Below are 14,051 nucleotides of genomic sequence, written 5' to 3' on the forward strand. Positions count from 1 at the left end.
GTAAAAGCCATAAATTTAAAAAATAAATCATGACCCAGGCTCACTGCCAACATAACTGTGTGTGGGGAGGATCCACACTTTGGTTGCAGTGAGGAGTAGAAGGTACTTTTCCTTCCGCATGGGAAATTTGTGCCAATTTGCATGTAACGCTGGAGCTTTAAATATTTAGCTATGCATACTAATGCCGCAGTATTTGCCAACTATCAGAGGGAAGATTACAGCATGTCCTCTCCAGTGTGTCAGATGCAGGTGACAACGTGGTGAGGATGGAGAGTCACTGGGAGCACGTGTTGTATGGCGTGATGATACGTCCTGTAAATCCTACAGAAATCAGCCCCTGCCTTCATTAGAAATAAGCTCTGGCCACACGTTCTGCTACTCCGGAGCATGGCATCCAGGCAGCCCATTTAGTGGGGAAATTTCACCCTATTATTTGGTTTGGCATCAGAGAACATCTGTAGACTTTGGAAGGAGAAAGGACTTTCCCTCTCCAGAGGTTCTTGCACAGCCAGTGCTTCCCGACAAGTGTGGAGAGGACCACTGGAGGACCAGCTTTGCTATTAAGCCCTACAAAATGTTAGTCACTCCCCACTGAACTGCCTCAGGCTACTGAATTCTGCTTACCCCCCCTCTCTTTGTCCCATGGAGTATTTAATTATTCCACACAAACTTGAACAGCACTGTTTCTATATCCTCTTTATGGATCCAGACCTATATCTCTTTTTTTTTTTTTTTTTTTTTTTTTTGGCAACATTCCCTTATCTATATAATACTCCCCTTCCTCAGAGAATATGGGGAGAATAATTACATGCTAAAGATAGTGAAGCACACAGGTAAAAGCCTGACAGAATTAAGTGCTAGCCAGCACACAGCTCCCTGTATTAGCTATTATATTAGCTGAATTCACAGGGCTGATACAGAAGAAAATAGTGGCGGGAGCAGAAATTTATTACCTTAGTGATGTGGGAGAAGCATTATCAGGCTGCACAGTTGCATGCTCTAAAAGTACACTCTCTGCAGTTAATTGTACTCTAGATAAATCTGGTAGGAAAAGATGAATAGTGCTGTTTACTTTTTAATTCGGTCCCCTGGGATGCTAGACTCTATTTGAAAGCCTCCAAATTCAACATATCTAATGGCAATGGCTTTGAAGTACTTTGTTGCAACAGTCATGTGTTTTGAAAAATATATAGAGAACAAAATATCAAAAGTCATCATTTTTATCAATGGATACAAGTTAACAGAAATCTTCATGCATACTGCCCAGACTGTAAATGTTGTGCTCTGTATGTCAGGGACAGAGAAGGGAAGAGAATAATTAAAGGTTATTCTCTCTGAAAATATTAATCTCTCTTTTAAATTCTTTGTTGTTGCTACAAGCGTGTTCTTTGTCACGTGTATGTTTTGGTTTCCATTTGCATGTTTTTTCAGTCAGTGAAGAGAAAAGACAATGTTTTCTGCTGTATAAATAGCTATGAGATCAGATTAAAATCTCACAGACAGGTGCCATTATGCAAGCAGACTTTCAAAGTAGGTGAAGCAAAGAGTTCCTCTCTGTATTAGAAGTTTTTAGCTTGTGGAACACCTTATGCCTGACGCTACTTATTGAGCTTAGCCACTTTCATCCGTCATGTTTTTTTTTTTTAATACAGTTGACTAGAAGTTATTTGTGGTAAGGGACCATTCTCACTGCTTTTACTTCATCATTTTACTCCTGCTATTGTGATCAGATCCCAGTGACACGCTACAACTGCCTGCATGTTGTACTACCTGCAGCACAGCCATCATTTTTCCCTGCACATCGGAACAAACCACTTATGTTTCAACCCAGATGACATTTACTGCATATAGCAAATAACAGCAAAGCATAAAATAAATACGGGATAGCCAAAGCTATCTATTCAGAACTGGGCTTCTTATTCTTTTAGGTGGCTCTGAAAATCATGACACTCATGAGACAGAGAACACCATGACTCCCCCTGCCACTACACGCATTTGAACACAAATGCAAAATATTCATTGAATGGAGCACACATGCAACTGAGCAATCAATCCTCCCTTCGCTCCCACAGCTATGAACAGCAGGAGCTGTAGCTCTGAAACATCTTAATCTTTATGTGAACTTTCTGGGAGAGGATGATGGAACTAAACCATAGTCCCTGTGGCCTTTGGGAATGTTTATTCTTATTTTAAACCCACGAATCCTGGTTGGGATTGTTCATGAGGAACCTGAACCCCGAGGCCAAATGGCAGTGGCATCCAGGGATGGCAGGGTTTGGCAAAGACAAGCTTTGCAGCAGCTCTGTTTGCATGGTGTGTTAATGAGTATCTAGAAACATCAGGCTAAAATCTGAGAGCAACCTGAGAAGCACTGCAGCAGCGCTGACACCCGTGCTCTGTGCTGCAACTAGTGATGCCACCAGAACCCGACATGGGTTCTCCGTGACGGGCCTGACAGCCTGGGTCCGAGGCAAGCCAGGACCTTCAAGGGTGACATGCAGTGCTGTCTGCAAACAGAGACTTTAACCTGTACTGGTATGCCTTGGAGGAGTTGGCTTTACGTACACAAACGTGCTAGGACAAAAGTTTCGGTAAGGTACCACCACAGAAACACCAGGCTACGTAACACTGTCTGATTCTAGGGTATGGAAATAGCTACACTGATAAAGTTCAACCACCTGATTTTTTAGCAATTAAACGGGAAAATGTCATATGGGGATTTATTTCACCTAATTTTAGATATCCATCAGAGCAGTGCAAGTTATGAGCCAATTCAGGCTCCCAAGCCGACAGAGAGAGGGGCAGGCATTACCAGAGCTTACAGCATGGAACGTTCTGCAGAGCTGCCTAAAATGAGATGGTACGAATTCTTGTTTTCGTATACATGGAATATACTCAAATATTTTTAAGGGCGATTAAGCAAAAACGAACCCCAAGGGATGCATGCATTGCATCGTAACTAGAAGAAGACATGGACCCTTGGCTATGCACTGTGGCACCTTTAGTCACCCTTCAAAAACGGGAGGCTCTGTCCTTATTCTGACCTACAAGGGGATGAAGGCAGTACAAAGCTCTGCGCTGACAAGGCTTTGTGTTTCTGGAGATCTCTAAATTAGTTCTGAACCCATTGCCATGCTGACACCTGTTCTGTATGTTGCTATGTCATTATTTGTTTAATTTCACAGTGTCAGGCCTACACTCCATGATGCATATTCCTAACTCAAAACATTAGTCTCTAATTGAAAACCCATTACTGCATATAAAGTTACAATAATCACAGAAGCTTTAATTAGTCGAGTAAATGAATATCAAGTAATCGAACTTACCCAACAGACTCTTCCCTCTACTTAGCTTTTGAATTCTATTCATTTCATTCTGGCAAGGAAGACCTAAAATATAATGTATGAGAATCAGTTTCCAGATGGTACGGGACAGACTCTGTAATGACTGGCTTCACTGCTGACAAGAAATGTAGACTACTGTACACCTGGGAATGAAGGGAGCCCATATGCTGGTACTGTACTGCAAAACAAATTTATGTCATTAGCTCCACTAATTAAAAAAAAAAAAAAAAAAAAAGCAACACACTGTAGTTGAGAATAGTGTTTGGGGGCCATTTTCATTGTTAAACCATTTTCCCTCTCTTTTCACCAAACTGACATAATGCCAGCTCTCCAATTTATGATTTGCTAATTGACTAATTTCTGCATTAATAAAAGCGTAAGTTCTTAAGCTTGCAATCAGCCATCTACCTATCTTTCTATCTATCTATAGAGCTTATTTCTAGACTGTGTGCACTAGCTCTTACTACTCCTTTGTTTGTTTTAACGATCAAGGGATATTAATACATTACTACATTAAACGCTGTTACACACTGCCCTTTCACACCAGGGCTGGAGAAATGAGCTTTTTAACGCAGCTGACTGCTGATCACCAAACTACACCTATAAGCCGGTCAGTCAAACCCAAAACACAGGGACACCCAAACAACTTCTCTTTGTGCTCTGAATTTCACAACTCACCGCCTGGCTTCTGGAAGCAGTAGCACCACTCGTTGTTGGAAAGCTTTCCGTCTTTGAAGGAGTCGCAGGAGTTGAAGAGAGGCTTGACGCATGGCTCATACTTGTCCAGATAAATGGCACTGATCTCCGAGGGGTCCAGCAGCAGGTCATAGTTCATGTCAAGTTTGTTGAACATCCAGCCTAAGGAATCCTTACAGATTGGTAGTATGCTGGTGTCAAATCCTGCAAGAAAATAAACATTTTTTTTTTTTTTTTTTTATGAACCCCAGCACGCTCACTGCATGGGAATCATTGCTAAGCTGAAGACTTGCTAAGTTTTTTTGGCTGGACCCTAAACATTAACCCGACTTGCCGAAAGCAGAACACAATTCTGACTGAACTGATTGTGTAAAGCTTAAAACCCAAGAACTGCTACAGACTAGAGCACTACTCACACTCTTTAGGAGCTACGGGGTGGAGAGGGTTGAGATTCATAGCTCATTACTGTAGTTCAAAGTTATTTCTACTCAAAAAATTCTCACTTTTTTTTTTTCTGTCCTCAGTCCAAGTGGGTTGGCCTTGTTCCAAGAAACTGAAACGTGGTGAGGAAAGGCTGCATCCACTGTATTTTCAAACTACGCTTGAGTCTGAATATGATTTCAACCCTGTTTCCCAGACCCGTTTCTAGTTCCCTGATCAAATTCTTCCCTACTGCGCTCTCACCTTCCACCTCTCATCCTAGCTTTTCACTCTTCAAAGCCCTGCCTCCTGTGGTGGACAATGAAATGCTTTGATCTGGATGGCAAGCTGCCTGGGGGAGGCGGGGGGAGAAAAGGGATGAAGTGTCTTTTGCTTGTACCGCTGAAGAACGGCACTGCTGCAGCTGGGGGCTCCAGAGCTGCAGATGCTCGTGTCTGCCATACTAGCACTATTCCTTCTTGTGGCCTCCAGGATTGTGCGGCAATACCGGCTTCTGCTCCTCCAGCGCTTTGGAAACCATCATCATCATTCACTTTAATAGCCCAGATCCTTAAAAGACTGCAGCAGCAGCAGCAGCAATCATAGAAAGTCCAAGTCATGCCTATAGATACCCACAATACATACGAGATACGTGTTCCAGTATTCTGCAGTCTCCACAAAAACCAGTTGCATTACCTTCTTCCACAACAAGACAGGGCATTATAAATCCATACGGTCACTCTATTTTTCAATGCTCCGTACAAACATGCACTAATTCCCAAGTTATCTATGATGTAAGGAACTATATTGGTAACACAGAGCCAATACGTCTGATGGTCAGGGTATTGGTTTCAGGAAGGGCTCAGAAACAGGCACACGCTGGCTGGGGATGTACGGGGGGACGGAGGGTACCTGAGCCACCCAGCCTGGGCACCTCATGCTGTTGCAGCTGTGTGCGTTAACCTGCTCCTGCACTATTCCTTCTGCTATGGGCTGCGTGGAGAAGTCTGACAGGCTTTTTCCTTTTGCTGCATCTTTTATTGAAAGAGGTCAAGCTTAGACTTATTTGCTGTACGTGTCAAGTCCCATTTCAGGATGGCGCTTTGTTCAAGTGAAACCTGAGATGTTGCTGGAATCACGCTGACAGCTCGTCCAAGCTCTGCAGCCTACCTGCTATTTTAAGTATTTATCCAAAGGAGGGCAGTGCTTTATGCTGGAAGCTGTGCTTTCTGTATGCAACTGCAGCTGAAGGTTGTCGGTGACATGGAGGAACAATCATCAGAAGGGTTAACTAATGGGAAGGTTTGTGTCGTTTATAATACATGTTTCTCTAAGAAAGGAAGAAGCTAACACCATTTCCTCAGGGCTAGAGGCAGCTCAGGCAGGGAAGAGAGAAATCATGCTGAACATTTCATCACATTTTTGTGCTGTTATCTCCTCTAACATTATCTAATCGAGTTCGAGCACAGTGAAAAAGAAAAAGGGCACGTGAATAGATGTAGGGAGGAAGCCTGCTTGCCTTGCTGAACCAATTAGGACTATTGACTTCAATTATTTTATTCATCTGAAGAAGGCAAGCAGGATTTGGTCACTGCGCAATTGCTTGTTGAGTGAAATGATTTAAGAATCCTCGACTTGGCCTGACAAAGCACCGAGGAGCAGGGCACGCAGTCCTGCCGTGTGTGGGGATGTGCTGTGCCTGACTCCCCACCACGGGGCAGGCTACAAGCAGTCGGAGGAGCCGGGGTGGATCATTCAGTTGCATGGTGGGGCTGGGGTCAGTACATGCATCAGCTATCCCAGTTCAACGGCTTCCAGGGGAAAGAAAGCTGGGTTCTGTTGGCTGCTCTTTCCCTGCACAGGTCCTCTCCCTGGTGATGGTCTTTACGTCCTGTCATGGCACTTACTGCTGTCAAGGTGAACAACTACAAGGTCTGCTGTACAACCAGTTGAGTATGGTATTTATTCCTCAGCCCTGGTGGGTCTCTAAAGGTCACCTCCTAACTGGCAAGGATCAACGCAGGGGGGAGATCCTGGCACAAACTTGCCCCTGACAGTGTCTGTGGATTATTTCTGAGTCTTGTTCTCCTCCCTCCTGGGAAGCCTTTATCTGTGTGTACAACGCGCGCCCAGGGATACGCCAGCAGCGTGCCCTCAGTGCCGCTCTGTCTGTGCAGATCGCAAGATGGTGACTGATGTGAATGCGGCGCTGCTCTGTGACATACCATCTGGGCTTGGATACAAGATACAATCATGAAAGGTCACTGACGAAGACAGTTAATTACATTAGCTGAAGAGATTTTGATTGTAATTTTTTATAAACAAGGGAGCTTTCACTCTTGTGACCGGAGTTCCAGATTAGGTTTATTAAGAGGCTGCATCATTAAGCAGTGCTGGATTATTAGACAGTGTGGTCTGGAAGTCTTTAAAATTACAGTGGTAGGTGTGATGGAAAGCCTTTAGCTGGATGGTTGCTGCCAGTGAAAAGGTTAATTCTTTAACTGTCCCTCAATATGTGGTTGAAGGTGAATAGTGGTATCTACCTCCTCCTCATGTTATCTCCTGGTAAAAGCTACTGCCTGTAAATCAGCTTTTGCAACACAGCTTCTGCAGTACAAAACCAGCAACCCTGGATGCTCTCAGCACCCAGCAACAGGAATGAAAGCAAAGTGTGCCCTGGGCGCGGTGCAGGCTCTGACTTACCGTGTAACCGGGGCAGCTGATGGAGAATGGCTCTCAGAGCTCACTTACCTTCACTGGGAGGGTCACTGTGCTCCCATCAGCTTGGGGAGGCCAAGTGATGCTGAATGAATTAACTCCTTTTTAGAGTCTTTTGATATACTTGCTTATAAAATATGATGCAATAAGCTGGATGAAACAAACCACATACTGTAATTCTGTAATGAATTAAGCCTTGGTTAATAGGCTGGACTTCCAGCACAACAGACCCAGAACAACAGCAACCTCAGTGAGAGCTTCTCTGCATCCCCTGGGCGCGTCAGCCCAGCGCTATGGTGAGAAGCCAGAGAATGGTGCAGGCTCCGCATCTCTCCTGCTCTTGGCTCCTTGGCAGAGGCTGCCAACACAGATACCAATTAATGTCACTTGTGGTGGTCGTTGCTTTCACTTGGACACCTGCTCACAAGGACCTGCATCGAGACCATCCCGCTTCCCATTCTGACTGACAGCTGTTCAGCATCCTAACAACTTCCATTCACTACAGATCTGGAAGGAATTCAAAGCGGTGACCTACATGTAAAAGCCTCATACCCTATTAATACGTAAAGTGCTCCACCTCCTCGGAATTAAAATGGAATGAAATTCAAAAAAGTCTTTAAGTGAAAATCCTAATTAAAAATAAACACACCTTCTGGCACATAAAACTATTTCCCCCCTTCAAGAGTTGACTTACATGAGCTGGTTTCATTTTATTAATGTATATACTACAATTAAATTAGCAGGGGAATAATTAACCTAATTTCCCCCATCACTTAAAATAAAGGAAGGAGGAGAAGAAATGTTCCCTAGAAAAAATCCTTTATATTGCACAGATCTCTAGCAAGAGAAAAAGAACTCCCACTCCAACCAAAGAGACTATCTAGATACAATATGGGAATGTTATGATTTATCAACAGGCTCAGGAGCAATTTGAATCTGATCTTACTACCTAATTAGTTTTATTATTTCCTTATGTCAAAGCACGTCCCTGAGTTGCTTGTATTATTTATTGAGGAGACTTCAATTGTACAAAGCCTGCAAAAGACAAAAGTTCCTGGCCTGTGGTGCTTGGCTGGGACCTGGCAGATAGCTCACTGAAGGCTTGAGATTTCAAACACAATGACTTGCCCTCATCCGTTTCCTTTCAAGAGAGTTTAAAAAAAAAAAAAGAAAAAAAAAAGTGTACTCTCTTTCTTCACCTGGGGGGTGAACTTAATACACTCAAAAAGCTTATTTACACTCACAGTAACATCTTGAAAATTTAATGTAGCATAGAGAAATCTCTGCTGGAACACCTTCTCTAGACAGCTGATGTGTCTGAGGCATCATAGTCATCGCATCCCACCATCTGTTCCTTTTACTGCCACAGGGGCATATCCAAAATGGATTACTTTGAGGATGTACATGCCTTTTAAGACTCTACAGGCATAACCAAACCAGTTCAGTTTACTGAAGTGATCAGCCTGGTGAGGAAGGCAACACATGCAGAGCAATAAAAAAAAACAAAACAAAAAACCAGGCAATGCATACGTACATCAGAGTGTGTTTCCAGGGTTACATGTGTCCTGTTTGCCAGATTCACACAAATTCTTTTTTTTCAGCTTGGGTGTGTGAACTTTGAATTCTGAGCCCTTTTTAAGATGTCTCTCATTTTTACAAATGTTTGGAGGCAGCCAAATACTGCTGTTCTTACTCTGTCGGTACTTCCAGTGCTACCAGAGAGAATTAGGCACATGCAGATTAACTCACAGATACTATTGCAAACTCTTTAAAAGAAAAACAAGCCCAAGTTTTGTGGCATTCAAAACCAATTCCAGCATCTTAACTCATAAAGTTTCTTTCGTTCTTTTTTTTTTTAACTGACATATAAGAAAATAAGAAAACGTGCCAAACTAAGTCAACAGTCTAAAAATGAACATTGTTGAGATCAAGTGTTTAAGATCATCTAGGCAGCCTTTCATATAAAAGCTGCCAGGAATCAAACTAAACTAAAAAGAGATAACAGCTCCTCTGTGAATCAGAGCAAACACTGCAGAATTACCAGGAATGTTTTTCTCACTGAAATTGCTTCGGGGGTGGGGGGGGTGGGGGTGTGGGGGGGGTGGGAGAGGGAACGACAGACCTAACACCTTTAGGAATGAATTTGGCCTTTGGCAAGGTCCTCACGAGCAGCTCACAGGTCATCTGCATGAAAAACGTCCTTTTGACAATCTGATAAAATGAGATTTCACATGGCTCTGGGCCTGAAGGATTTCAGACAAAGTTTTAAGTCTCTGGTGTCTTCTGTCATGGGGTCTGAAATGAATTCACATCTTGAAGCCATGATTAGCTGTACATCCAGTTGCCTTTTTGCACTATGGATCAGCTTCCTCTGCAGGATAATACCCTTTCCTGCAGTACTGTTTAAAAAATAAGTAGGACATACGGTTTTAAAGATACTGACTTTGTTATAAATATTATGGAAAGTAAGGGACATACGAAAAAGATCATTTACACAGAACACGGCTCGTTTCACCCCATAGTTTTAAGACACAATTACTTGGCACGAATGTGCCAACTATAGCTTTGAGCAATACAGCCTGTGGTATATTCTGTCTCTTTAGGAATGTATGGCCTTTATATGTATGGTATGTATTTAGGTATACATATAAATGGTATACATTTAGGAATGTATGGTATCACTCTTTAGGTGATGTATGGCCACACGAGCTCAGAAGCAGCACAAAAGAAGAGTGACTGGGGAGACACGGACCGACAGTAGATGCCCAGCCTGACATTCCAGTCTGCTCTACTCGCTGGCAGCATCTCCAGTCTCACACTACCGGGAAACTAGGCACTGGGGCCGAAAAAGCTGCGAAAGGGAGAAGTTGACTGAACCCTTTAAATTCTGTGTGTTCAGACAGCCTGTACCAGAGAATTAGGGCAGTGAAGTGGAGTCACACACCTAGATAAAACCCGTGCATCCTACTTCGCAACCCAAGGGCCCGCGTGTTTTGGGACATACTATTTAAAAGGATTAACGAGTCCTTACAGAAAATAAAGTCACATCTGCTCTCTGATGAACATGACCTCTTTTGATGCTGTTATCTGAATCTTTCCCCTCCCTGGTGGGTAAATGACATCAAAATCAGTCATGTTGGCTTAACCCACAGAGAGTAAATGTCCTCTAAGCTGTTCATTTTCTTCCTTTCTTAAAAAAAAAAGAAGCATCAAAGGAAGTAAAGATGGTGTTGTTAAATACCTGGGACACAACAGATTCCAGCTTTCCACACCATTTAACTATTCCTGCTCTATGGCTGAGATGTGAATGTTTTATTATTTTTTGGCATAAGGAGTTAGCAGGAAATTGCAAAGTAATATCAGAGTGAGTCTTTTCCAACATCGGCAAATTGTCCCTATGCCATGTTTTTGGCTCATGCCGCTGGCAGTGGGTCAGAAAATGCCTGGCCATAAACTGGGGGGGGTAAGCACAGGCCAGGGTCCATCCCCAAGAAGTGACGTGGATGCAGCCACATGGATCTGGAGCATCACGGAGTTCAACTGTACAGACACGAACCAGGTCATGCCGGTTAACCTCAGGGCTGGAGAGAAGTCCCCGAGCAGTTTTATTTACTAGTATAGATGTGACCTCCGTGGCCTTCAGACACAGTTATTTGCCTGATTAACTTGTAAAGGTCTCTCTGTCTCTGACTGCCAGTTTTTAGAGCAGTTTGGGCTAGAGAGAGTACAGAATGACGGCAGCTCCTTTAGAAATGGTGCAGCTATTTACTTGCAGGTTCAGGTCTCCTGCGGACCTGCTGCCTCGCTGGACCTGCCTGACACGACACTGTAGCACTAACAGCTGTCCTCAGCCGAACGCCCTCAGGCTGGGAAGCTGCCTACAACACTCATTGTTCAAGGGGAAAAGTGTTTCCTTACTGCCTTGTGCCGTCTCTGAGCTGGTCGGTTTGATGACACGATTTGCGTCCTCATGCAGAGCGCCAAACCAGTCTTTTAGTCGCGAAGCGAGGTTCCTCAGTTCTTTGTCTGTGCAAGCTAGAAAAAAGAACAAAACACCAGACTGAGTCAAGAGCATCAGCCAAGAAACCCTTCTCCAGACAGACTATTAGAAAAATATTGTTGATGGTTGTAAAGTCCTCCTCATTACGAGCTCCGAGGTAAAAGAGAAGTTGAGGGAAAATGATGCAAGTTAGAAAGAAAATGTAAGTCATCATGAATTACAAGTTGTACTCGAAGCGCTGCCTCGGTCGCTGACATGATTTGTGATGGAAGAAGTGACACGCAGAGCTACCCACCGGTTCTCAATTAGAGCTACGTGACTATTGAACTTCAGTGTTTTCACCTTTTAGGATTCTGGAGAAAAATAGCAGTCAAACAGATGGGGAGGAGGTACATTCTTGCCTAGACGTACTACTCGAACAAGATGCTAGGAATAATTTATAACCACATTTGGCTTAGTAGAAGGCTATTATTACAGTAACAGGAAATATATATACTTATTTATATACATAACAAAGAAAATGGTTATGTTGCTCTAGTTCTGCAAATGAGACTTTGCCACCTATGAAGGCTATCAATTCCATTTTTTTAGCTAGGTAAAACATTTATTTCCTTATAAATTTTTACGGAGAAATACCTAATTTTTCCAGAAATTTCTGCCAAGAGATTAATGTCCAGTTGAAGCAAACATTTTTAAGGAAGAAAGCTGCATTAGCCACCAGGTTCTGTCAGAAAAAATATTCTTGTTTCTGTATCATGTTTAGCGCTTAAAATTCATATGCTCAGACAATTTTATTATTCCTGCTGTGCACTCATTCTACATTTTAAATGACATTTCTTGGAATACAGAGCAAGATTTTATGCTGTAGAGGCAGACACCCTTCACAAGGCAAACCACAATATGTCTTCTCCAATTCACTGCACATTATAATATTCCTCCTTCCACCTTATGGAAGAGCAATGAGTCCCACAGCTTGTCTTCCCAAGTTAAACTCACGGCTCCGATGACTGCAACGAACTCGCTCATATCTCACGGCTGTGGTGAGTATTTGTTTGTTCTCACCGGGTTTGCTGGGGTCAGAAACAACTCGCAAGTTAAAAATAGGACATTATAGCTTTTTCTAAGGGAAAGGTTTTTCAGGATTTGGAGAGGAGGGAGAAAAAGATTTCCCAATTTTTCTGTAATGCTTGAAGAGTTTGATAGCTTTTCCTATTAAAGATAAAAATATGAAGACCTGTAACACACTAAGGCTGAGACCAGGTAAGGAAAAAATCAGGTCTTAAAGAAAAAAACCCAAAAATTAATGTAAAATAGATGGAAGACAATGCAGTATCAACTGTAAAGTAGCTTACATTACTGAAAAAGCTTATCTCTTTATTTTCTAGCCTAAATTAACATTGTATTTTACTCACTGTAAAGTATCTTATCTTTGCAAGTTAAAATAAAATTCATAGAATGATAAGATTTTTGAGCCCACCGTATCATCCTTTCTATAAGGGACATCTCGTGCCACTGTTGTTCCTTGTTTTTTACTCACAAAGTCTTTTATCAGAAAAAAATCACAACAGAAGCAATAGCAGAACAAATTCCATTCTCCTGCCTGTAACAAGCCCCCATCAGGAGATGTTGCCTGAAGGAGTGAGGGGGTAGGAAGAAAACGGATTTTACAGGTAATAGCTATTCAGGAATGAACTAGCTCTAGACAGGCAGGAATGATTTCTTATTCCGTGAATTTAGATCCATAAAGATAAAGAAATTTCCATCATGCACTAATGTTAGCAGGAGCTGGGCACCTAAATACGTTAGAAGTGATGGAGATACTTCCCTTTACATGGGATGGGAGATGCTGTTCCTGCATCCCCTGGTGATTTGTAATCAGCTGATTTTCATCAGACATAATTTCTGCCAAAATATTATTAGGCAACAACAGCAACAAGAGGGACTGTAACATCTTTCCTTTCAATACCCTGTCTTCACAGATGTTTTTGGAGGAGTGTGCCAATAATTCTATCATGGTTCAGAACTAAAAGCAGGCAGTATCTTATCTCTCCTTCTGCCAAGTAGCCACCTTGTCCTTTGAAAGTCAGTTTTGTAAAGGAAAAAAGGAGAAATACAGTGCATAACACGCCAGTGGTGTTTAGCCAATACCTCATACATGACAGGTTATGCGTATGTTCAGATTTCACACATATATCTCCAGTCAAACCTGCACGCATAAACACAGCTTTGACTACTGATTGTATCAAGTAGGTGAAAAACAAGATTCAGTTGTCAAAGATGTGTGTAACACAGTTTTATTGTGCAAACCTGGTACTCGTTAAGTATTTGCTGTGGCACGTGACACCTTTAGAAAACCAAGGCTGGAACTCTGGACTACAAACACCCATCCCCATGCCTTCCTGACATCCTCATCGTGCCTTCTGTACAGGAATATTGAGCTTCACAGACAGCCAGCAAGTGACAGGGAAAAAAACAATATTAAAGAAAATATCCTCTAGGGCTGTGTCCCATATTCAGATGCATATACTTCCAAATACAAAGACAACTCCAGACACTAGAGAAACCTACGGTAAGTTAAACGCTCTGAGGGATGTTGTATTTGCTCTCAAACTTGCAATGCCATCCTGCCAGTGCCAGGCTGGAACTCAGAGCATGCTCCCTTCCTCTCCTGGCCTCAGCACCACGCAGAATGGCCTTCCCAGTGAAAAAATAATGTCTCTGAAAGAAATTCTGCAAAGTGGTCATTTGGTTTAAACTGCCTTGACTGAGGTAATTTGAATCCATGCTTTTAAAGTGTGGTAGAAAACAGGATTGAATGCACACTGTAGGTGGAACAGCAGTAGATTAATTAATGGTAAATCAGACCCGAAACG

The 14,051-nt window shown here is 42.6% G+C and overlaps 1 protein-coding gene across 1 annotated transcript in view; it reads right to left on the reverse strand.

Moving 5' to 3' along the window:
* SPOCK1 (SPARC (osteonectin), cwcv and kazal like domains proteoglycan 1) overlaps nucleotides 1-14,051 on the reverse strand; it is a 329,306-nt gene that overhangs the window by 12,659 nt on the left and 302,596 nt on the right. The window contains exons 7-9 of the mRNA XM_080398501.1: nucleotides 11,097-11,213; nucleotides 4,023-4,244; nucleotides 3,327-3,389 (exon numbers count right to left, since the gene is read on the reverse strand). Coding sequence (XP_080254627.1) covers nucleotides 3,327-3,389; nucleotides 4,023-4,244; nucleotides 11,097-11,213 — 402 coding nt within the window. The remainder of the gene's footprint in view (nucleotides 1-3,326; nucleotides 3,390-4,022; nucleotides 4,245-11,096; nucleotides 11,214-14,051) is intronic.

This window comes from Falco punctatus (genome assembly GCF_963210335.1).
Source record: "Falco punctatus genome assembly, chromosome: 8".
NCBI lineage: Eukaryota > Metazoa > Chordata > Aves > Falconiformes > Falconidae > Falco > Falco punctatus.